The sequence below is a fragment of the Coregonus lavaretus genome (genome assembly GCF_964263955.1).
Source record: "Coregonus lavaretus genome assembly, chromosome: 29".
NCBI classification, from domain to species: Eukaryota; Metazoa; Chordata; class Actinopteri; order Salmoniformes; family Salmonidae; genus Coregonus; species Coregonus lavaretus.
In genome coordinates, this window is record NC_140016.1 from 4,219,536 (window position 1) to 4,246,126 (window position 26,591).

General features: G+C 48.2%; 1 protein-coding gene across 1 annotated transcript in view; it reads left to right on the forward strand.

Moving 5' to 3' along the window:
- Positions 1-322: 322 nt before the first annotated feature.
- The window catches only part of glra1 (glycine receptor, alpha 1), a gene marked incomplete at both ends in the record, with an annotated part of 81,088 nt that continues 54,819 nt past the window's right edge, over positions 323-26,591 (forward strand). Inside the window, 2 exons of the mRNA XM_084146968.1 lie at positions 323-327; positions 449-753. Coding sequence (XP_084003094.1) covers positions 323-327; positions 449-753 — 310 coding nt within the window. The remainder of the gene's footprint in view (positions 328-448; positions 754-26,591) is intronic.

Consider the following 26,591-nt stretch of genomic DNA (forward strand, 5'->3'; position numbering starts at 1 on the left):
TGCGTTCATCCACCTCTGGCCTGCTGGCTCCCCTTCCTCTGCGGAAGCATAGTTCCCGCTCAGCCCAGTCAAAACTGTTCGCTGCTCTGGCACCCCAATGGTGGAACAAGCTCCCTCACGGCGCCAGGACGGCGGAGTCGCTCACCTCCTTCCGGAGACATTTGAAACCCCACCTCTTTAAGGAATACCTGGGATAGGATAAAGTAATCCTTCTACCCCCCCCCCCCCCCCCCCCAAAAAAAAATGTGTAAAGTGGTTATCCCACTGGCTATAGGGTGAATGCACCAATTTGTAAGTCGCTCTGGATAAGAGCGTCTGCTAAATGACGTAAATGTGATGAGATGTGTCCAAAAAACATTTATCCTTAGAGCGAGAGGGGACGCTTTTGAAGCAGCAATGTAAAGTGATAGAAAAACAGTGTCAAGATACTGGAGCATCGGGCCCACAGCTCTGCTCTGAGGCTGACCAGTCAGCACCCGGCCCACAGCTCTGCTTTGAGGCTGACCATTCAGCACCGGGCCCACAGCTCTGCTCTGAGACTGACCATTCAGCACCGGGCCCACAGCTCTGCTCTGAGACTGACCATTCAGCACCGGGCCCACAGCTCTGCTCTGAGACTGACCATTCAGCACCGGGCCCACAGCTCTGCTCTGAGGCTGACCATTCAGCACCGGGCCCACAGCTGTGCTCTGAGGCTGACCATTCAGCACCGGGCCCACAGCTGTGCTCTGAGGCCCGACCATTCAGGCACAGGTGACGTTCAGACACCGATAGCGGGGTTGGCTTTACAGGCGACTGTGGATTTGTATTTGAACTCCCAGCCTCTGTCCCACTCCTCGTAGACTAGCGAGTCCATTTAGGGCAGTAGCAGCTCATGTTTCAGTCAGAACCTTGACAAACAATGCAGGCGCAGAGTCTGTCACTTCGCGCAAGTTAACATGCAGTGAGGCCACCTCTCACGTAAATTATATTGGACTGTAAGGGGTGAGGTGTGACCCAGGTGCGGTGCAGGATAGACAGTAGGCAGTAGGCAGAGATGGTGAAACAAAGATCTTTACTGGTGGTCCCGAAGCCAGGATACAAAATAACGAACTTATCATGATAAAAGAAAGGCGGAGCAAATAAGTCTCCAAAAACACCTGGGAGCCAGAAACCTTTCTGATTGAGAGGGGGTCAAATACTTATTTCCCTCATTAAAATGCAAATCAATTTATAACATTTTTGACATGCGTTTTTCTGGATTTTGTTGTTGTTATTCTGTCTCTCAATGTTCAAATAAACCTACCATTAAAAGTATAGACTGATCATTTCTTTGTCAGTGGGCAAACGTACAAAATCAGCAGGGGATCAAATACTTTTTTCCCTCACTGTACATGCCCGTCTGAAGTTTGCCAATGAACATCTGAATGATTCAGAGGAGAACTGGGTGAAAGTGTTGTGGTCAGATGAGACCAAAATGGAGCTCTTTGGCATCAACTCAACTCGCCGTGTTTGGAGGAGGAGGAATGCTGCCTATGATCCCAAGAACACCATCCCCACCGTCAAACATGGAGGTGGAAACATTATGCTTTGGGGGTGTTTTTCTGCTAAGGGGACAGGACAACTTCACCGCATCAAAGGGACGATGGACAGGGCCATGTACCGTCAAATATTGGGTGAGAACCTCCTTCCCTCAGCCAGGGCATTGAAAATAGGTCGTGGATGGGTATTCCAGCATGACAATGACCCAAAACACACGGCCAAGGCAACAAAGAAGTGGCCCAAGAAGAAGCAAATTAAGGTCCTGGAGTGGTCTAGCCAGTCTCCAGACCTTAATCCCATAGAAAATCTGTGGAGGGAGCTGAAGGTTTCGAGTGGCCAAACGTCAGGCTCGAAACCTTAATGACTTGGAAAAGATCTGCAAAGAGGAGTGGGACAAAATCCCTCCTGAGATGTGTGCAAACCTGGTGGCCAACTACAAGAAACGTCTGACCTCTGTGATTGCCAACAAGGGTTTTGCCACCAAGTACTAAGTCATGTTTTGCAGAGGGGTCAAATACTTATTTCCCTCATTAAAATGCAACTCAATTGATAACATTTTTTACATGCGTTTTTCTGGATTTTTTTGTTGTTATTCTGTCTCTCACTGTTCAAATAAACATACCATTAAAATTATAGACTGATCATTTCTTTGTCAGTGGGCAAACGTACAAAATCAGCAGGGGATCAAATACTTTTTTCCCTCACTGTAGGTCTCCGATCAGACACTGAGTAGTACTGCTGGACATAGAGAAACTAACAGAGAAAACTGAGCAAGGGAACACAGGGAAGTGAGGGCATAAATACACAGGTGAACAGGTAGACACATGTGACACCAGGTTGGATACTGATTAGTCCAGCCTGTGAGTGAGAAGGTGCCTAAGGTTGTCGGAGGATGACACCTAGTGGGTCGCTCCGGAACTGCGACCCTCTCCTGTAACATTGGACCATTCCCAGTGCAGACTGGATCATGGCCTGTAAGGAGGACACGAGAACCTTTCGAACAGTACGCAGAGCCACTGTGGAAACTTTTCTATCAATATTCTGGCCATGAAACCCCATCATGTGACAATGACATGCTACGGACAATGCTAACACGCAACTCAGGCTCTCACCTGAGTAAAGCGTTAGATTTGGGGGGTCCTGCAGATAACACATGCCAAGGAATTGTTACATGGGCCACTAATATTGAATCTAAGACAGGATATCCTAACCAGGCATGTTCTGTTGCATCTAGCTATGTTCTCCCTAAACAGCGCACTAAACAGTGTACTCACTGCAAACGAACGGGACAACGTGTTGGGATCTGGGGAGGGGTCATCCCCCAAGGCATTACAGCCAAGGTGTACACTCTTACACTTCCAGTCAATGTACTGCCTGTCACAGGATGGGTCTAGCATCGAAGTGTTGGAACCTTGGATTTGGGAATCCACCTTTCCTTATGCGTCTTAAACTAGACACAGAGGAAATGTTTCAGACTTGAATAGGACTTGAATAGGACTTGTCTGTCCCTGGTGGTGTCTTCCTATAGCAACCAGACAGGCCAAGCTACAGAGCTCAGCTATTTTTCCTATTTGTTTGAAACTCTAATTTTTTTGGACCTTTTTAGTCATTTAGCAGACACTCTTATCCAGAGCGACTTACAGTTTAGTGAGTGCATACATTATCATACTGGGCCACCCGTGCATACATTATTATTTATTTTTTCATACTGGAATCGAACCCACAGCCCTGGCGTTGCAAATGCCATGCTCTACCAACTGAGCTACATCCCTGAGCTACATCCCTAACACGAATAGCAAGTTTTAACCTGCCGTGTACAACGCGATCATCGGACAGACCATCGTGTTTTTTGGAAACAACCGCAGTTTATTATTACAACTGCGGTTGTCTTGTTTGAGCATAGGACAGGTTTCAACTTGAGCTATTACAAGGTATTGACATTCTCTCCAGGGGTGATGTCACGCTCTGGCTCCGGGACTTTGTATTTTGAGCCAGGGTGTGTTCGTTTTGGTTGTGTTTTGTTTTGGTTGGGTGGTCATTGGTTTTGTGTTTCCCTATTTGGTCAATGACTCCCAATCGGAGGTAACGAGTGACAGCTGTCGGCTCGTTATCTCTGATTGGGAGCCATATTTAAACTGTCTGTGTTCACCTTGTGTTTGTGGGATTTTGTTTGTGTGGTTTCCATGTTGTACCATAGACGTCACGTTTTCGTTATTTTGTTCGTGTGTACGTTTAAATAAATAATATGTTCGCTACCAACGCTGCGCTTTGGTCCTATTTCATAGACGGGCGTGACAGAAAATCCCACCAAGACCAGACCAAGCAGCGTGTCGAAGAGCCATCGCGAATAAATCTCCGTGGCAGCTTCGATTGGGTCAAGCCCATGGAGGAGCTGAGTGAAGAGGGTTGGAGACAGAGGAGCGAGAGATGGGAGAGAATGTTGGAGGCCTGGAGAGACCCCCAGAAATTTTTTAGGGGGGGGCTCACGACGTCGGGGCAGCAGGAGGCCGCTATGGAGCGGTCCAGCGGGGTTGCAGAGGAGGCCGCCAGGTTACGGGGGCCACTGGTAGAAGAAGGGGTGGTAGGTGTAGAGGCACGGCGAGAGGTACTGGCGTGTGTTGCCAGTCCGGTCCGGCCCGTTCCAGATCCCAGTGTAGAGCCAGTGGTGTGTGTCCCCAGTACGGTCCGGTCTATTCCTGCTCCCCGCACCAAACCTACGGTGTGCGTCGACAGCCCAGCCCGGCCCGTTCCTGCGCTCCGCACCGAGTCTGAGGTGCGCTTCGCCAGCCCAGCCCGGCACGTTCCTGCGCTCCGCACCGAGTTGGAGGTGCGCTTCGCCAGCCCAGCCCGGCCTCTTCCTGCTCCCCGCACCAAACCTACGGTGTGCGTCGACAGCCCAGCCCGGCACGTTCCTGCGCTCCGCACCGAGTCTGAGGTGCGCTTCGCCAGCCCAGCCCGGCCTCTTCCTGCTCCACGCACCAGACCTGCGGTGTGCGTCGCCAGCCTGGTCCAGCCCGTTCCTGCTACTCGCACCAAACCAGGGATGCGAGTCGTCGGCCTGGTCCAGCCCGTTCCTGCTACTCGCACCAAGCCAAGGGTGCGAGTCGTCAGCCTGGTCCGGTCTGTTCCTGCTACTCGCACCAAGCCAAGGGTGCGAGTCGTCAGTCTGGTCCGGTCTGTTCCTGCTACTCGCACCAAGCCAAGGGTGCGAGTCGTCAGCCTGGTCCGGTCTGTTCCTGCTACTCGCACCAAGCCAAGGGTGCGAGTCGTCAGCCTGGTCCAGCCCATTCCTGCTACTCGCACCAAGCCAGGGATGCGAGTCGTCAGCCTGGTGAGGTCCGTTCCGGCTCCACGCACCAAGCCTAGGGTGCGTATCGTCAGCCAGGTCCGGTCCGTTCCTGCCTCACGCGCTAAGCCAGGGGTGCGCGTCGTCAGTCCTGATCCAGCCAGCTGGGTCAGATCGGATCGGGGCCGTTATGCGGGGATTGAAGTAGGGTGGTGGTCAAGCCCGGAGCCGGAGCCGGAGCCGCCTCCGAGGAGCAACACCCACCCAGCCCTCCCCTATTTGGGGTTTTGAGGCGCGGTCACAGTCCGCGCCTTTAGGGGGGGGTACTGTCACGCTCTGGCTCCGGGACTTTGTATTTTGAGCCAGGGTGTGTTCGTTTTGGTTGTGTTTTGTTTTGGTTGGGTGGTCATTGGTTTTGTGTTTCCCTATTTGGTCAATGACTCCCAATCGGAGGTAACGAGTGACAGCTGTCGGCTCGTTATCTCTGATTGGGAGCCATATTTAAACTGTCTGTGTTCACCTTGTGTTTGTGGGATTTTGTTTGTGTGGTTTCCATGTTGTACCATAGACGTCACGTTTTCGTTATTTTGTTCGTGTGTACGTTTAAATAAATAATATGTTCGCTACCAACGCTGCGCTTTGGTCCTATTTCATAGACGGGCGTGACAGAAAATCCCACCAAGACCAGACCAAGCAGCGTGTCGAAGAGCCATCGCGAATAAATCTCCGTGGCAGCTTCGATTGGGTCAAGCCCATGGAGGAGCTGAGTGAAGAGGGTTGGAGACAGAGGAGCGAGAGATGGGAGAGAATGTTGGAGGCCTGGAGAGACCCCCAGAAATTTTTTAGGGGGGGGCTCACGACGTCGGGGCAGCAGGAGGCCGCTATGGAGCGGTCCAGCGGGGTTGCAGAGGAGGCCGCCAGGTTACGGGGGCCACTGGTAGAAGAAGGGGTGGTAGGTGTAGAGGCACGGCGAGAGGTACTGGCGTGTGTTGCCAGTCCGGTCCGGCCCGTTCCAGATCCCAGTGTAGAGCCAGTGGTGTGTGTCCCCAGTACGGTCCGGTCTATTCCTGCTCCCCGCACCAAACCTACGGTGTGCGTCGACAGCCCAGCCCGGCCCGTTCCTGCGCTCCGCACCGAGTCTGAGGTGCGCTTCGCCAGCCCAGCCCGGCACGTTCCTGCGCTCCGCACCGAGTTGGAGGTGCGCTTCGCCAGCCCAGCCCGGCCTCTTCCTGCTCCCCGCACCAAACCTACGGTGTGCGTCGACAGCCCAGCCCGGCACGTTCCTGCGCTCCGCACCGAGTCTGAGGTGCGCTTCGCCAGCCCAGCCCGGCCTCTTCCTGCTCCACGCACCAGACCTGCGGTGTGCGTCGCCAGCCTGGTCCAGCCCGTTCCTGCTACTCGCACCAAACCAGGGATGCGAGTCGTCGGCCTGGTCCAGCCCGTTCCTGCTACTCGCACCAAGCCAAGGGTGCGAGTCGTCAGCCTGGTCCGGTCTGTTCCTGCTACTCGCACCAAGCCAAGGGTGCGAGTCGTCAGTCTGGTCCGGTCTGTTCCTGCTACTCGCACCAAGCCAAGGGTGCGAGTCGTCAGCCTGGTCCGGTCTGTTCCTGCTACTCGCACCAAGCCAAGGGTGCGAGTCGTCAGCCTGGTCCAGCCCATTCCTGCTACTCGCACCAAGCCAGGGATGCGAGTCGTCAGCCTGGTGAGGTCCGTTCCGGCTCCACGCACCAAGCCTAGGGTGCGTATCGTCAGCCAGGTCCGGTCCGTTCCTGCCTCACGCGCTAAGCCAGGGGTGCGCGTCGTCAGTCCTGATCCAGCCAGCTGGGTCAGATCGGATCGGGGCCGTTATGCGGGGATTGAAGTAGGGTGGTGGTCAAGCCCGGAGCCGGAGCCGGAGCCGCCTCCGAGGAGCAACACCCACCCAGCCCTCCCCTATTTGGGGTTTTGAGGCGCGGTCACAGTCCGCGCCTTTAGGGGGGGGTACTGTCACGCTCTGGCTCCGGGACTTTGTATTTTGAGCCAGGGTGTGTTCGTTTTGGTTGTGTTTTGTTTTGGTTGGGTGGTCATTGGTTTTGTGTTTCCCTATTTGGTCAATGACTCCCAATCGGAGGTAACGAGTGACAGCTGTCGGCTCGTTATCTCTGATTGGGAGCCATATTTAAACTGTCTGTGTTCACCTTGTGTTTGTGGGATTTTGTTCGTGTGGTTTCCATGTTGTACCATAGACGTCACGTTTTCGTTATTTTGTTCGTGTGTACGTTTAAATAAATAATATGTTCGCTACCAACGCTGCGCTTTGGTCCTATTTCATAGACGGGCGTGACAGGTGATGTGAGCAGGTAATTATAGATCACATTATCCTGCAAATCCCTCTTGGATAAATATCTTGACTTGTTTGAGAAACGGTGCAGACTCTACCCCAATGTTTTAAACTCCAAAGTGCAGTTGCTTGGCGCTCAGACGCTCGGACTAACTGTAATTCTAACCTAGCCAGGTAGGCTACTACAATGTAGTCTCAAACATATGTTTATAACATTTAACCGTTTTAATCTTGTGTGGTAATCAGTTGTGTTAGATTTCTGAGTGTGATTTCTATTCCTATGCATAGTGCATAAGGCCCATCTGATATGTGAAGATGTGTGTGAATTGTGAGTTTGGTTCCACACCTCTGCTAGCCAGTGGCTAGTGTAACCGGTGTGAAATGGCTAGCTAGTTATCGGTGCGCGCTAGTAGCATTTCAATTGGTGACGTCACTCGCTCTGAAACCTTGAAGTAGTTGTTTCCCTTGCAAAGCAAGGGCCGCGGCTTTTGTGGAGCGACGGGTAACGGTGCTTCGAGGGTGACTGTTGTCGATGTGTGCAGAGGGTCCCTGGTTCGAGCCCAGGTAGGGGCGAGGAGAGGGACGGAAGCAACACTGTTACACTAGCTAGGTGGCTGTTTATTGATAGGCTACACAGGATGGTCTAAGGTCATTGATAGGAGTTTCCTATGTTTACATGTATTTGCTTGTTGTTATAATGATGATTGACTCTTTTCCCTTACACAGCAAATATGACATGACCGACTGATTCAATTTCAGATTTTAACTTTTTATGATTCAACCAGTGGATGTTGATTATTTTATCACTGACACTATGGAAAGCTGATTCCTTGGATTAAATTCTTAGCTTTGGTTCGACGTCCCTTTTAATGTGCACGATAAAACGGTATCACGTTGGGCTGGTTTTCCATACCAAACTCAGCTCTCAATATGAAACAGTGGATTGTATTGTGTTTTTAATGCGAGATTATGATTCTCCAACTTTTGAACTGACATTGATAGAAGTCCTTGGCCAAGGCAACTCCTTCTCGTTGTCCCATAGAGGCCTGTGTTTGTCTACGTTGTGTTCCATGTCTGTTATGTGTTCCATGTCTGTTATGTGTTCCATGTCTGTTATGTGTTCCATGTCTGTTATGTGTTCCATGTCTGTTATGTGTTCCATGTCTGTTATGTGTTCCATGTCTGTTATGTGTTCCATGTCTGTTATGTGTTCCATGTCTGTTATGTGTTCCATGTCTTACTTGTTGAATGTTTCTGTCCTGACTGTAGGCTCAGCCCTAATTTATGTGTTCACTGTCACCTGGAGCTGCATGGCAAATGGTCCAGGAACACAAGGAAAGGACAATGCCAAAGGACTAGTCAGCCCTTCATATATACTGTACTGTATATACACATGTCAAATATTACTGCCCACTACAGGCCAACCAGGGAAGGAGTTCTCTGACGGGATGACTAGTTATGGAAACAGAGGACCAGCTGGTGCCGATTCGCTCCTTCGTCTTCCCTTTGGCCCCTGTACCCCTTTCATGTTAGCAGATCTGAATGGTCTGACTATATACTGACAGGGTGACTGGTCAGCAGCTAAGGAGGGTCAGTCCTGGTCAGTCCCTGGATGGGAGACCAGCTGCTCCTCTCCTCTCTGACCTGGTCTGGTCCTCCTCCTCCTCCTCCTCCTCCTCCTCCTCCTCCTCCTCTCTGACCTGGTCTCCTCCTCCTCCTCCTCCTCCTCTTCCTCCACTCTGACCTGGTCTCATCCTCCTCCTCCTCTCCTCCTCCTCCTCCTCCTCCTCCTCCTCCTCCTCCTCCTCCTCCTCCTCCTCCTCCTCCTCCTCCTCCTCTCTGACCTGGTCTGTCCTCCTCCTCCTCCTCCTCCTCCTCCTCCTCCTCCTCCTCCTCTCTGACCTGGTCTCCTCCTCTCTCTCTCTCTCTCTCTCTCTCTCTCTCTCTCTCTCTCTCTCTCTCTCTCTCTCTCTCTCTCTCTCTCTCTCTCTCTCTCTCTCTCTCTCTCTCTCTCTCTCTCTCTCTCTCTCTCACTGCCTGTAGCTGATGTAAGAAGTGGTTGTCCTGGTAACAACCCCTTAGACCTGTTGCTGTAAAGCTACCTGGCTTGTTTCAGCCAAACCGAGTGCTATAGGAGGGAAGAGCACAGTGATGAGCTTCCTGGCACAGATGCTGTATCCATTGTTTCTCCCCAAATATAGTCTTTAGATTCATCAACCTTTAAAGGAGCGTCACTGAAGACAAGGTGTGTTACAATAACATGGATATAAAGAATGAAGAAAAATGACACCAGCCTCAAGCTGTGAAACACTTAACCACCAACCTCCTAATGTCATTGTAGTGTTTGCAATAGTATGTCCAAGATCTTCATGAGGGGAAGAATCTCATCCACTAGCCTGCTCTCTCGCTCTAGCAGTTGGTCCTGGGGACTAGGTTAGTAGTCAAGAGACAGGGAACGTTTTTTCATACCTATGTTATTAGACTCCGCAACCTAGCCTGGTCCCATATCTGTTGTACTGTATGCCACTTGGCTTGACAATGACAATAGGAGTTGGCAAGACAGCACAAACAGATCTGGGACCAGGCTACAAGCAACCCACACAATTACTATAGCACTCCCTACCATGTTTCCTCCCTACCATGTTTCCTCCCTACCTTGTTTCCTGTTCCTGTTTCCTCACAACCCTGTTTCCTCCCTGCCGTGTTTCCTATCCACCCTGTTTCCTCGCCAACCTGTTTCCTCCCTACCCTGTTTCCTCCCTACCCTGTTTCCTCCTTACCTTGTTTCCTGTTCCTGTTTCCTCACAACCCTGTTTCCTCACTCCCTGTTTCCTCCCAACCAAAGTGCATTCCAACCAAAGTGCATTCCAACCAAGGTGCATTCCAACCAAGGTGCATTCCAACCAAAGTGCCTTCCAACCAAAGTGCATTCCAACCAAAGTGCATTCCAACCAAAGTGCATTCCAACCAAGGTGCATTCCAACCAAGGTGCATTCCAACCAAAGTGCATTCCAACCAAAGTGCATTCCAACCAAGGTGCATTCCAACCAAAGTGCATTCCAACCAAAGTGCATTCCAACCAAGGTGCATTCCAACCAAAACATCAACAACAACAAGGACAAGGTCATCACGGCAGTTAACATGGAGAGCCCAAACTTCAACAACCTCTGCCCCCACCCCCCTACACGATAGATGAAGGGGAGGAGACAGGTTAAAGAAGGATTTTGAAGCCTTGAAACAACTGAGACCTGGATTGTGTATGTTGCCATTCAGAGGGTGAATGGGCAAGACAAACTATTTGAATGCCTTTGAACGGGGTATGGTAGTACGTACCAGGCGCACCGGTTTGAGTGTGTCAAGAACTGCAACGCTGCTGGGTTTTTCACTCTCAACAGTTTTCCGTGTCCATCAAGAATGGTCCACCACCCAAAGGACATCCAGCCAACTTGACAAAACTGTGGGAAGCGTTGGAGTCAACACGGGCCAGCATCCCTGTGGAACGCTTTCGACACCTTGTAGAGAGTCCGTGCCCCGACGAATTGAGGTTGATCTGAGGGCAAAAGGGGGTGCAACTCAAGGTGTTCCTAATGTTTTGTACACTCAGTGTATTTTCTGTTGACATCAATGGACGATATAAATGGGGGAAAAACAAACCGAAATAATATATCAGTGAGCATTTCTACCGTCTCCATTACTGTATCACGTGCCATTGACATCCAGGGTGGCACCAAAGACAGTACGGTATGAAGATGGAGATAAACTGCTTCTCCAATAGAAATCCCCGATCACGCTTATAGGCGATGTCATGGCTACGTTAGATAGCTAAGCTCATGAGCAAAAAACACTTAATCGGGTATAATGTTTGTGTCGCACCGAACTGTGCATGGCCGTCCAATAAAGGGAATCCTTCGATATAAAGTTGTTTTTTATGAAAATGTGTCAGTTTATCGCTTTTGCAAGGTTGCAGTACTGACAGGTTCAGCTAGTTAAGACATTGGCTAGGTTTTGCCTTTAGATTTCGAGAAAATGTGCAACTAAGGACACATTTTTTTTCACTTATCTCATTGACTTGCCAAACCCCAAACCCCGGCCTGGTATGCAGAGTGTACTTTGCGTTCCCAGAAATCTTGCGATGTAAACCTTCAGGTTTAGAAACTCTGTGGTGGCACAGGTCAGACAGAATTTCCCTGTCTGTTTCATACCCTTTTCCAAGATCTCTTTGTGTGAAATTACGATGCAAATGAACACGTCTTTATTTATTTTGCTCTTTCAGAAGCAGAAGTAAACCGTGTGTTTTTCTCCATAATATCCATGTCATTGTTGGTGCTTTGACCAGATGGTACTATTTCACAGGAAACACACAGTAATAGATCTGTCTCAACAGATCTTCTGGTGCCCTCCTCCATTAATTACACAACTCTGTGCAATCTGCTTTTAATAATGTAATCTTTCATCCGTCGTCTCGAGCGCCCTGCAGCTAGCCATGGGGTTCATCCCAAATGGCATCCTTTTTCCTATATAGTGCACTATTTTGACCAGAACCCTATGGACCCTGGTCAAAATTAGTGCACTATAAAGGGAATAGGGTGTCATTTGGGACGCAGACTCTGTGTTCTGGTGGAGAGATACTGTATAGCTTTTACTGGTCTTAACTGATTCCGTACAGTAGGACAGCATGAATACATTTGCTCTTGACTGCTCATAGTCCCAACCATATAGAGCAAGGATCAAATCAAATCAAATGTATTTATAAAGCCCTTTTTACATCAGCAGATGTCACAAAGTGCATTTTACAGAAACCCAGCCTAAAACCCCAAACACCAAGCAATGCAGATGTAGAAGCACAGTGGCTAGGAAAAACTCCCTAGAAAGGCAGAAACCTAGGAAGAAACCTAGAGAGGAACCAGGCTCTGAGGGGAGGCCAGTCCTCTTCTGGCTGTGCCGGGTGGAGATTATAAGAGTACATGGCCATTAAGGCCAGATCGTTTTTCAAGATGTTCAAACGTTCATAGATAATAATAATAATAATAATAATAATAATCACAGTGATTGTAGAGGGTGCAGTCCGACAGACAAATCTGGGTTTGGTGGATGCCAGGAGAACGCTACCTGCCCCAATGCATAGTGCCAACTGTAAAGTTTGGTGGAGGAGGAATAATTGTCTGGGGCTGTATTTCATGGTTTGGGCTAGGCCCCTAAGTTCCAGTGAAGGGAAATCTTAACGCTACAGCATACAATTACATTCTAGACGATTCTGTGCTTCCAACTTTGTGGCAACAGTTTGGGGAAGGCCCTTTCCTGTTTCAGCATGACAATACCCCCCTGCACAAAGCGAGGTCCATACAGAAATGGTTTGTTGAGATCGGTATGGAAGAACTTGACTGGCCTGCACAGAGCTCTGACCTCAACCCCATCAAACACCTTTGGGATGAATTGGAACGCTGACTGCGAGCCAGGCCTAATCGCCCAACATCAGTGCCCGACCTCGGTAATGCTCTGTATAAAATACACCTGGGAGCCAGAAATCTTTCTGATTGAGAGGGGGTCAAATACTTATTTCCCTCATTAAAAATGCAAATCAATTTATAAAATTTTTGACATGCGTTTTTCTGGATTTTTTTGTTGTTATTCTGTCTCTCACTGTTCAAATAAACCTACCATTAAAATTATAGACTGATCATGTCTTTGTCAGTGGGCAAACGTACAAAATCAGCAGGGGATCAAATACTTTTTCCCCTCAATGTATATATACAGTATTATTAAAAAAAATAATAATAATAATATATTGGTCCGCTGGCCTACAAAAGTTGCCCAGTTGCCCATCCCTGATATAGAGATAAAACTATCTGTGTTGTATCGTTGTTTCAACTCTATTCTCCCAACAACCATTACAGCCACTTTACTAGCATACATGAGAGAGCAGAGACACCATCCATTATAAACACTATTTCTGTCTTTATTTATGTTATGAAAGGGAGCAATTTAGGATACATACACAGTTATCCTGCCGTAAATCAATACTCATACTTATTTAACTTAGAATATTTTATTAAATTAAATACTTACTTACAAACGCTGCATCGATTTACATATCTTAAATGTCTAGTTTAAGCCAATTACATTTTAATGTTTGGAAAATTTAAAATTCTATCTGAATTGAAAGTGCCCAACGCACAATTTTATTTTAATTAAATGGAAAAAAATATGTGGTGTTCTCAGAATGTAATTCCTATCAGCCCCCTCGATGGTTAATAGAACCACATATAATCAGCTGCATATTGTAATGACCACAGAATTACATAGAACACATAATTATAGGATCGCTATGGTAATAATATACTTGATTCATTTAGAACCCAGTGCTTACTACAGTACTTGAAATAATAATACTTAAATCAAATATATTATTAACATGCTATACATTTTCTACATTCTTAGTAGCCCCAAAGGAGAAATGTTTCTGTAATATCCGTAACATCCCAGGCTGATCGTTTCCAAAGAAAAATTAAATGGAACCATGTAACCTTCTCTCTCCAGTTTGAGGCTGAGGGCATAATTCATCACCATAGATCCATATGAATAAATGATGGAAAAGTGGCAGCAGAAGGGATCTCAGAGCAGAACAGGACTCCATATAATCAGCAAAGCCTCCTCTATATATATATATATATATATATACACACAGTGGGGGAAAAAAGTATTTAGTCAGCCACCAATTGTGCAAGTTCTCCCACTTAAAAAGAAGAGAGAGGCCTGTAATTTTCATCATAGGTACACGTCAACTATGACAGACAAAATGAGAGAAAAAAAATCCAGAAAATCACATTGTAGGATTTTTAATGAATTTATTTGAAAATTATGGTGGAAAATAAGTATTTGGTCAATAACAAAAGTTTCTCAATACTTTGTTATATACCCTTTGTTGGCAATGACACAGGTCAAACGTTTTCTGTAAGTCTTCACAAGGTTTTCACACACTGTTGCTGGTATTTTGGCCCATTCCTCCATGCAGATCTCCTCTAGAGCAGTGATGTTTTGGGGCTGTCGCTGGGCAACACAGACTTTCAACTCCCTCCAAAGATTTTCTATGGAGTTGAGATCTGGAGACTGGCTAGGCCACTCCAGGACCTTGAAAGGCTTCTTACGAAGCCACTCCTTCGTTGCCCGGGCGGTGTGTTTGGGATCATTGTCATGCTGAAAGACCCAGCCACGTTTCATCTTCAATGCCCTTGCTGATGGAAGGAGGTTTTCACTCAAAATCTCACGATACATGGCCCCATTCATTCTTTCCTTTACACGGATCAGTCGTCCTGGTCCCTTTGCAGAAAAACAGCCCCAAAGCATGATGTTTCCACCCCCATGCTTCACAGTAGGTATGGTGTTCTTTGGATGCAACTCAGCATTCTTTGTCCTCCAAACACGACGAGTTGAGTTTTTACCAAAAAGTTCTATTTTGGTTTCATCTGACCATATGACATTCTCCCAATCCTCTTCTGGATCATCCAAATGCACTCTAGCAAACTTCAGACGGGCCTGGACATGTACTGGCTTAAGCAGGGGGACACGACAGCTCTTTGGTCTTGGCCATAATGGAGTTTGGAGTGTGACTGTTTGAGGTTGTGGACAGGTGTCTTTTATACTGATAACAAGTTCAAACAGGTGCCATTAATACAGGTAACGAGTGGAGGACAGAGGAGCCTCTTAAAGAAGAATTACAGGTCTGTGAGAGCCAGAAATCTTGCTTGTTTGTAGGTGACCAAATACTTATTTTCCACCATAATTTGCAAATAAATTCATAAAAAATCCTACAATGTGATTTTCTGGATATTTTTTTCTCATTTTGTCTGTCATAGTTGACGTGTACCTATGATGAAAATTACAGGCCTCTCTCATCTTTTTAAGTGGGAGAACTTGCACAATTGGTGGCTGACTAAATACTTTTTTCCCCCACTGTATATAAAGACAGGTCTCAAATTTTAGTGAAGTAATTTATCAAACTGTTATGTGGGCTTGGTATGGGTCTCTAGTTATCTTACATAATTGCATTTCTAATACTCTCTGCAACACTAATATGAAGTGTACAGTAACAACATAATATATCATGTTGATCAGACCTTATTCATTCAACATGTTTTGTGTTTTTCAATAGGACTTTGGTGTAGCAGATGGTAGATAGATCAATAAATGTAATACATATTCAGATGTCATGTTCTGTGATCTGAGCTCATTTTTTAAACAGATTAATCTTTCATTACAACAATGATTCATTGTGGCATGGTGGTTTACCTAGAAGAACAATTGAAATACGTCAACCCTGTTGTCCTCTAAGAGGGCTTTCACACCAAATTGTTTTGGAGCGTTTTTTTTCCAAACTCTGGCACATTTTCCCCCTTAAGTCCAGCCCATTAAACAACAATAGTAAAACATATATATATATTCTTTTTAAATTAACCAATCCACCACCTCTTTTTAAGTGGGAGAACTTGCACAATTGGTGGCTGACTAAATACTTTTTTCCCCCACTGTATATATATATATATATATATATATATATATATATATATATATATAGATAGATATAATAGCTATTAACTTAGCTCTAATTAGAGGTCCACAGCAAAGCTGTGAAACCTATTGTTGTTCTTAGGCCTAGAGTCAATAAAATCAAGCGTTAACAAGCGATATCCGAGACCCACATAGCTCATGTTTTGGCGGTGTTGGAGGGGGAACTGCGTTGGAGCTGTCAAATCGGTGAGCAGCTGCTCTTGTGATCATTGCCACGAAGCCACACCCGTCCCACTCGCGTTAGAAGTTCAGAATGAGGAGGTGAAGGCTATATTTTTCTCCCAGCGCTGCTGACGAATATATATATTTCCACTCATACAGGAGTAATAAAGGCCCAGTGCATTAATTTGGTGAAGAAACATATTTTTTTATTTAAAAGAAAAAAAGAAAAAATATTTATGAGGGGGTGCTGCAGCACCCTGAGCATATAGAACCAGAAATAACGAGGATTTCTATCAGCCTAATCAAGGTGTCGATTACATCACACATTCCAGTGTTCCAACTTGTAAACACGGCTGTATGGGATTCCTACTAATGCTGTATGGGATTCCTACTAATGCTGTATGGGATTCCTACTAATGCTGTATGGGATTCCTACTAATGCTGTATGGGATTCCTACTAATGCTGTATGGGATTCCTACTAATGCTGAATGGGATTCCTACTAATGCTGTATGGGATTCCTACTAATGCTGTATGGGATTCCTACTAATGCTGTATGGGATTCCTACTAATGCTGAATGGGATTCCTACTAATGCTGTATGGGATTCCTACTAATGCTGTATGGGATTCCTACTAATGCTGTATGGGATTCCTACTAATGCTGAATGGGATTCCTACTAATGCTGTATGGGATTCCTACTAATGCTGTATGGGATTCCTACTAATGCTGTATGGGATTCCTACTAATGCTGTATGGGATTCCTACTAATGCTGAATGGGATTCCTACTAATGCTGTATGGGATTCCTACTAATGCTGAATGGGATTCCTACTAATGTTGAATGGGATTCCTACTAATGCTGTATGGGATTCCTACTAATGCGACTCCGTGCAGCCAATGGAAATATCCACAATAGCTATAATGCCAGGAGCTGCTTATGGATTTGACACAGTTCTACCTCTGACACCGTCAAAACACCAGCCATGCGGGTGTCGGCTAGCACAAATCAAAAAATTAAAAATATTTTTTTTTAAATCCTTGACATGGTAAAATAACTCCAGCATAGATTGATAACTTATTTTCTAATTTGGCACACAGAAACTAGAGGACATGAGTAACTTAGTCCCAAAAAATGGCACCAATTGGCCTATAGGTGGCGCTGTTATAAGCAGTCTCACTTAAACCCTCATATCCGCTACCCCGTTTCAACTAGAGCAGTGGTATTCAAACTTTTTCATTTGGGGACCCCATTTTTCCCCAGCAGAATTTCTCACGAACCCACCCCAAATCTAATGACACAACCTTCAAATCTGTAAATTTCTATTTTTTTCATCAACAAATAACCTTCAATTCATAGAATCTTTTTGATCTTTTATCAAAATGAAAAGAAACCAATGAATACTTTTTTTACTCAATAACATTTTATTTGTCTAATTATCTTTCTCAAAAATGTTTATATATTGTCCCATACAATAATCTGTACTCTTACTTTTTTGTTCCTAAAAATATATATATATATTTGGCGACCCCACTGCAGTCCCCCTGCGACCCCTGACTTTGAATACCACTGACCTAGAGACTTGAAACTTTGTATGTCTTTCCTCATGCTCAACAGATTTGCCTCAAGAACCCATATGGTCCATCAGGATACATTTTTCTCCATCTTGGATATTTTGGAAAAATTCTTCTCATTAACCATAAGTCCAAATAACATGAAAGCTAAGGGATTGGTTAAGAGATTCAGATTTTACGTGTCCATTTAAATCCTTTGTAAATCCACTTCACAATGTCCTATCAACTTGAAACTTTTTAGGGACATTGATATATAACAAACATAAGGGAACTATTAATAGAGTTTGGACTGACTGATTTCCTGGGGTTTGTAGAGTCCACCATCTACACCTGCGTGGAGTTCTACTCTATATCAACAAGCAAACACAATATTAAAAACAGTTGGCTGTTGGCACTATCTCTATTATAATATTGTCCTGTTAACTGGAGATACCTTGCCCAAATGAATAGTGGCAGGGGCTAATGCAGTGAGAGCACTCAGCTCAGTGCTGATACCCTATAGAAAATTGTGCGTCCCAAATGGCCCCTTATTCCCTATATACTGCACTACTTTTGACCAGGGCCTTAAAAGTAGTGCACTATATAGGAAATAAAGTTCCATTTGGGACGCACAATATTCAGGTTTCGGGGCTGTCGCTGGGCAATACAGACTTTCAGCTCCCTCCAAAGATTTTCTATTGGATTCAGGTCTGGAGACTGGCTAGGCCACTCCAGGACCTTGAGATGCTTCTTACGGAGCCACTCCTTAGTTGCCCTGGCTGTGTGTTTCGGGTCGTTGTCATGCTGGAAGACCCAGCCACGACCCATCTTCAATGCTCTTACTGAGGGAAGGAGGTTGTTGGCCAAGATCTCGCGATACATGGCCCCATCCATCCTCCCCTCAATACGGTGCAGTCGTCCTGTGCAGAAAAGCATCCCCAAAGAATGACGTTTCCACCTCCATGCTTCACGGTTGGGATGGTGTTCTTGGGGTTGTACTCATCCTTCTTCTTCCTCCAAACACGGCGAGTGGAGTTTAGACCAAAAAGCTCTATTTTTGTCTCATCAGACCACATGACCTTCTCCCATTCCTCCTCTGGATCATCCAGATGGTCATTGGCAAACTTCAGACGGGCCTGGACATGCGCTGGCTTGAGCAGGGGGACCTTGCGTGCGCTGCAGGATTATAATCCATGACGGCGTAGTGTGTTACTAATGGTTTTCTTTGAGACTGTGGTCCCAGCTCTCTTCAGGTCATTGACCAGGTCCTGCCGTGTAGTTCTGGGCTGATCCCTCACCTTCCTCATGATCATTGATGCCCCACGAGGTGAGATCTTGCATGGAGCCCCAGACCGAGGGTGATTGACCATCATCTTGAATTTCTTCCATTTTCTAATAATTGCGCCAACAGTTGTTGCCTTCTCACCAAGCTGCTTGCCTATTGTCCTGTAGCCCATCCCAGCCTTGTGCAGGTCTACAATTTTATCCCTGATGTCCTTACACAGCTCTCTGGTCTTGGCCATTGTGGAGAGGTTGGAGTCTGTTTGATTGAGTGTGTGGACAGGTGTCTTTTATACAGGTAACGAGTTCAAACAGGTGCAGTTAATACAGGTAATGAGTGGAGAACAGGAGGGCTTCTTAAAGAAAAACTAACAGGTCTGTGAGAGCCGGAATTCTTACTGTTTGGTAGGTGATCAAATACTTATGTCATGCAATAAAATGCAAATTCATTACTTAAAAATCATACAATGTGATTTTCTGGATTTTTGTTTTAGATTCCGTCTCTCACAGTTGAAGTGTACCTATGATAAAAATTACAGACCTCTACATGCTTTGTAAGTAGGAAAACCTGCAAAATCGGCAGTGTATGAAATACTTGTTCTCCCCACTGTAAGTATTCAGAACCTTTGCCATGAGACTCGAAATTGAGCTCAGGTGTATCCTGTTTCCATTGATCATCCTTGAGATGTTTCTACAACTTGATTGGAGTCCACCTGGGGTAAATTCAATTGATTGGACATGATTTGGAAAGGCTGTCACGGTTTCGGCCGAGGCTGCCTCTCTCCCTTGTTCGGGCAGGCTTCGGCGTTCGTCGTCTCCGGAATTCTAGCTGCCACCGATTTATGTTTTCATGTTCGTTTGCTTTTGTCTGTTTGTGTCACACCTGTTTCTGTTTTACGTGATTAGTGTCCTATAAGTTTCTCGTTGTGTTTGTCTTGTGTTGTGTGTGATTGTTTTCGTCAGTGTTGTGTTTGCTCGGTTGAGCATATTTCTCTCCACTGCGCTGGAGCTCGTTTGCACTTGTTTCGTGCACTACATATTTTGTCGCACCTGTTTGTGCGCATTTTGCCTACACGCCTTGGGCGTAGTTTAGCTGTTGGGCTTTGTTGCCCTGTTGCCTGTGTTTGGGTCGGAATACAGCTTTTGGAACCTACCGTCTGCGTCCTGCATCTGATTTCCTACACCACACCTACACACGCCCTGACAGAATCACACACCACCCATGGAATCAGCAGGAGCAGAAGCAGCCCAGACAAGACTGGAAGCCCAGGTTCGGGATCAGCAGGAGCAACTCCTGCAGATGGGGAACGCCCTGCAGGAGGTTATTTCCACACTCCGAGGCTGGGGTTCGCCTCCACCACCGCCCGCCCAGCCAGCACCATCGGCCAGCCCGCCCGTTCCAGCACCGGAACATCGAGGAGTCCGTCTATCTCTCCCGAGGGCTTACGACGGGACAGCGGCTGGGTGTCAGGGGTTCTTGCTCCAGGTCGAGCTGTACCTGGCCACAGTCCATCCGGCACCTTCAGGGCATGAGAGCGTGTCCGCCCTAATCTCCTGCCTGGCCGGTAAAGCGTTGGAGTGGGCCAACGCGGAGTGGAGGAAGATCGACGCCACGACCATTACCTACACCGAGTTCTCCCGCCGCTTTAGGGCGGTGTTCGACCATCCCCCGGAGGGGAAAGCGGCGGGGGAGCGTCTGGTCTTCCGTAGGCAGGGGAGGAGGAGTGCCCAGGAATTCGCACTCGACTTCCGTACTCTAGCGGCAGATGCAGGGTGGAATGATCGGGCCCTCATCGATCTCTACCGATGTAGCCTCAGAGAGGACGTCCGTCGGGAGCTGGCCTGTCGGGACGCCAGTCTCACTTTCGACCAGCTGGTCGACATGTCAATTAGGTTGGATAACCTATTGGCTACCCGCGGACGTCCTGAGGGGGGTCCGTCCATTCCATCCTCCAGCGCACCCGAGCCGTGTCCTATGGAGCTCGGGGGCGCTGGCGCTAGAGGTAGGAGGAGTCGGCAGAGTGGGGGGTCCATCCACTGCACCAACTGTGGTCGGGGAGGACACACCGCGGCTAGGTGCTGGGGATGGCCTCCTCGGGGAGATGACGACAGGTCCCGCACTGGGGATTCCCTCCAGGTGAGTAGGCGCCCCACTCACCCAGAGCTCACTGTTGCCCATTTTTGTATGCCTGTGTGTTTTCCGCAGGTGGCACCTCATTCCCAGTGTAAGGCGCTGGTAGATTCAGGCGCGGCTGGGAATTTCATTGATAAGAAGTTTTGTTTAGAGTTAGGGTTTCCCCTTCTCCCTGTGGAAGTTCCTTTTCCCGTTCACGCCCTAGATAGTCGTCCGTTGGGTACGGGCTTAATCAGGGAGGTCACGGCGCCACTTAGGATGTGTGCGCAGGGGAGTCATCAGGAGATAATACAACTGTTTCTGATTGACTCTCCTGCGTATCCGGTGGTGCTGGGCATGCCCTGGTTAAGTACCCATAACCCCGTTATTTCGTGGCAGGAGAGGGCTCTGAAGGAGTGGTCTGCTCAGTGTGTGGGTAGATGTTTGGGCGTTTCCTTAGGGGCTACCTCGGTGGAAAGTCCAAACCAGGTGCCCGCATTGCACATTCCACCTGAGTATGGGGATCTGGCTATCGCGTTTAGTAAGGCGAGGGCGACGCGATTGCCACCCCATAGGCAGGGGGATTGTGCGATAGACCTTCAGGCAGGAGCTGCGCTCCCACGGAGTCATGTGTATCCTCTGTCTCAGGAGGAGAAGAAAGCTATGGAGGTTTACATAGACGAATCACTGAGACAAGGATACATACGGCCATCCACTTCCCCCGCGTCCTCGAGTTTCTTTTTCGTGAAGAAGAAGGATGGGGGGTTGCGTCCGTGCATCGACTACCGTGGTCTCAATCAGATTACGGTGAAGTATAGTTATCCACTCCCGCTGATTGCGACCATGACTGAGTCGTTGCATGGGGCGCGTTTCTTCACGAAATTAGATCTCAGGAGCGCGTACAACTTGGTGCGCATCAGGAAGGATGATGAATGGAAAACAGCCTTTAGTACCACCTCGGGCCATTACGAGTATCTCGTCATGCCATACGGGTTGATGAATGCTCCGTCAGTTTTCCAATCATTCGTGGATGAGATCTTCAGGGACATGCAGGGACAGGGAGTGGTGGTGTACATAGATGACATCCTCGTGTACTCACCTACCCGTGTCGAGCATGTGGCCCTGGTGCGCAGAGTGTTGCGGAGGCTGGTGGAGCACGACCTGTATGTGAAGGCAGAGAAGTGTCTGTTTTTCCAGGAGTCGATTTCCTTCTTGGGGTATCAGTTGTCTGCGTCAGGGGTGAAGATGGAGGTAGACCGAGTGTCAGCCGTGAGTAATTGGCAAACACCAACCACTGTGAAAGAGGTGCAGCAGTTTTTGGGGTTTGCGAATTACTACCGGAGGTTTATCCGGGGTTTTGGGCAGGTGGCAGCTCCCATCACGTCTCTCTTAAAGGGGGGCCCGGTGCGTCTGCAGTGGTCAGTCGAGGCGGACAGGGCTTTTAAGAAGCTGAAGGACCTGTTCACCTCGGCCCCGGTGCTGGCGCATCCGGATCCCTCTTTACCATTTCAGGTAGAGGTGGACGCGTCTGAAGCCGGTATTGGCGCCGTGCTGTCCCAACGGTCAGGCGCGCCACCTAAACTCCGCCCCGTTGCCTTCTATTCCAAGAAGCTCAGCCCGGCGGAGCGAAATTATGACGTAGGGGACAGGGAGCTGTTAGCTGTGGTCCAAGCCCTTAAGGTGTGGAGGCACTGGCTTGAGGGGGCTCAACACCCTTTCCTCATTTTGACGGACCACCGTAACCTGGAGTACATCCGGGCAGCGAGGAGGCTGAACCCTCGACAGGCTAGATGGAGTATGTTTTTGACCCGTTTCTCTTTTAAGATCACCTACATCCCTGGGTCACAAAACGGTAAGGCAGATGCGCTGTCTCGGCGGTATGACGGGGAGGAGAGGTCCGTGGAGCCCACTCCCATACTGCCGGAGTCGTGTCTAGTGGCACCGGTGGTGTGGGAGCTCGATTCTGAGCTCGAGCGGGCATTACGCACCGACCCTAGTCCACCACAATGCCCGGAGGGTCGGAAGTATGTTCCGCTCGAGTGTCGGGATCGATTGATCTATTGGGCTCACACGTCACCCTCCTCTGGACATCCGGGTATCGGCCGGACAGTGCACTGTCTTAGTGCCAAATATTGGTGGCCTACGTTGGCCAGGGATGTGAGGGTTTATGTTTCCTCCTGCTCGGTGTGCGCCCAGTGTAAGGCGCCTAGACATCTGCCTAGGGGTAAGTTACTACCCCTGCCCGTTCCACAACGACCATGGTCCCACCTCTCGGTGGATTTTATAACTGACCTTCCCCTCTCTCAAGGGAATACTACACTCCTGGTCGTTGTGGATCGGTTCTCTAAGGCCTGTCGTTTGCTCCCCATGCCGGGTCTTCCTACTGCCCTACAAACCGCCGAAGCACTATTCACTCATGTGTTCCGGCACTACGGGGTGCCCGAGGACATTGTGGCTGACCGGGGTCCCCAATTCACCTCCAGAGTCTGGAGAGCTTTTATGGAGCGGTTGGGGGTCTCGGTGAGTCTCACCTCGGGTTACCACCCGGAGAGTAATGGGCAGGTGGAACGCGTAAACCAGGATGTGGGCAGGTTTCTCAGAACATACTGCCGGGACCGGCCGGAGGAGTGGGCGAGATATGTGCCCTGGGCTGAGATGGCGCAGAACTCTCTTCGCCACTCCTCCACCCAACTAACCCCTTTTCAGTGTGTTTTAGGGTACCAGCCGGTTCTGGCACCATGGCATGAGAGCCAGATCGAGGCCCCCGCTGTGGATGAGTGGGTGCGGCGCTCGGAGGAGACGTGGAACGCTGCACACGTCCATCTGCAGCGTGCCATACGTCGACAGAAGACGAGCGCCGACCTACACCGCAGTGAGGGGCCTGTGTACGCACCTGGAGATCGAGTCTGGCTCTCTGCCAGAAACCTGCCCCTCCGCCTGCCCTGTCGGAAACTGGGTCGGCGGTTTGTAGGGCCATTTAAAGTCCTGAGAAGGTTGAACGAGGATTGTTATAGATTACAGTTGCCAGTGGAGTATAAATGTATTAACCCCTCGTTCCATGTGTCCCTTCTCAGGCCGGTGGTAGCAGGCCCGCTCCAAGAACATGAGATCTTGGAGACCCCCCCGCCCCCGTTGGACATCGAGGGGGCACCGGCGTACACCGTGAGATCCATCTTGGATTCTAGACGTCGGAGAGGGGGTCTTCAGTATCTAGTGGAGTGGGAGGGGTACGGTCCGGAGGAGCGGTGCTGGGTGCCGAGGAGAGACATCTTGGACCCGTCGCTCCTGACGGAATTCCATCGGGGGTATCCGACGCGCCCTGCGCCGCGGCCTCCGGGTCGTCCCCAAGGCCGGAGTCGGCGCGCGTCTGGAGCCGCGCGTCAAGGGGGGGGTACTGTCACGGTTTCGGCCGAGGCTGCCTCTCTCCCTTGTTCGGGCAGGCTTCGGCGTTCGTCGTCTCCGGAATTCTAGCTGCCACCGATTTATGTTTTCATGTTCGTTTGCTTTTGTCTGTTTGTGTCACACCTGTTTCTGTTTTACGTGATTAGTGTCCTATAAGTTTCTCGTTGTGTTTGTCTTGTGTTGTGTGTGATTGTTTTCGTCAGTGTTGTGTTTGCTCGGTTGAGCATATTTCTCTCCACTGCGCTGGAGCTCGTTTGCACTTGTTTCGTGCACTACATATTTTGTCGCACCTGTTTGTGCGCATTTTGCCTACACGCCTTGGGCGTAGTTTAGCTGTTGGGCTTTGTTGCCCTGTTGCCTGTGTTTGGGTCGGAATACAGCTTTTGGAACCTACCGTCTGCGTCCTGCATCTGATTTCCTACACCACACCTACACACGCCCTGACAAAGGCACACACCTCTCTTCCTAGAGCTGGCCACCCGGCCAAACTGAGCAATCGGGGGAAAAGGGCCTTGGCAGGGAGGTGACCAAGAACCCGATGGTCACTGACAGAGCTCTAGAGTTCCTCTGTGGAGATGGGAGAACCTTCCAGAAGGACAACCATCTCTGCAGCACTCCACCAATCAGGTCTTTATGGTAGAGTGGCCAGACGGAAGCCACTCCTCAGTAAAAGGTACATGACCGCCCGCTTGGAGTTTGCCAAAAGGCACCTAAAGGACTCTCAGACCATGAGAAGCAAGATTCTCTGGTCTGAAGAAACCAAGATTAAACTCTTTGGCCTGAATGCCAAGCGTCACTTCTGGAGGAAACCTGGCACCATCCCTACGGTGAAGCATGGTGGTGGCAGCATCATGCTGTGGGGATGTTTTTCAGCGGCAGGGAATAGGAGACTAGTCAGGATCGAGGGAAAGATGAACGGAGCAAAGTACAGAGATATCCTTGATGAAAACCTGCTCCAGAGCGCTCAGGACCTCTGACTGGGGCGAAGGTTCACCTTCCAAAAGGACAATGACCCTAAGCACACAGCCAAGACAACACAAGAGTGGCTTCGGGACAAGTCTCTGAATGTCCTTGAGTGGCCCAGCCAGAGCCCGGACTTGAACCCGATCGAACATCTCTGGAGAGACCTGAAAATACTGTGCAGCGACGCTCCCCATCCAACCTGACAGAGCTTGAGAGGATCTGCAGAGAAGAATGGGAGAAACTCCCCAAATACAGGTGTGCCAAGCTTGTAGCTTCATACCCAAGAAGACTCGAGGCTGTAATCTCCGCCAATGGTGCTTCAAGAAAGTACTGAGTAAAGGGTCTGCATACTTAAGTAAATGTCATATTTCAGTTTTTTATTTTTAATACATTTGCAAAGATTTCTAAAAACCTGTTTTTGCTTTGTCATTATGGGGTGTTGTGTTTAGATTGATGAGGAAGAAGAAAAACTATTTAATCCATTTTAGAATAAGGCTGTAACGTAACAAAATGTAGGAAAAGCCAAGAGGTCTGAATACTTTCCCAATGCACTGTAGATATCACTACTATACTCTGTTCTAATAGAGTGATATTGACGTAGACGTAGACTCCACAACATAGAGATTGATACATCTTTATGCTCTACAACCATACACACACACACACACTCAAACACGCACTCATACACACACACACACACACTCATACACACTCATACACACACACACACTCATACACACAATCATACACACACACACACTCATACACACACTCATACACACACACACACACTCATACACACACTCATACACACACACACACACACACTCATACACACACACACTCATACACACACACACACACTCATACACACACACACACTCATACACACACTCATACACACACACACACACACACACACACACACACACACACACACACACACTCATACACACACACACTCATACACACACTCATACACACACACCCTACCGCCTCAACCATACCTAGCCTCTGTCCATATCCTCTGTTAACATCTTCCGGACTTTTCTTTTTTCTTTCATTGTTCCTTTCTCTCCTCTTTCTTTCTCTCTCTCTCCCCCTCTCTCCCCCCTCTCTCTCTCTCCTCTCTCTCCTCTCCCTCTCTCCTCTCTCTCCTCTCTCTCCTCTCTCTCCTCTCTCCTCTCTCCTCTCTCCTCTCTCCTCTCTCCTCTCTTCTCTCTCTCAATTCAATTTAAGGGCTTTATTGGCATGGGAAATGTATGTTAACATTGCCAAAGCAAGTGAAGTAGATAGTAAACAAAAGTGGCATAAATATTAACAGTAAACATTACACTTAGAAGTTCCAAAAGAATAAAGACATTTCAAATGTCATATTATGTATGTATACAGTGTTGTAACAAAGTGCAAATAGTTAAAGTACAAAT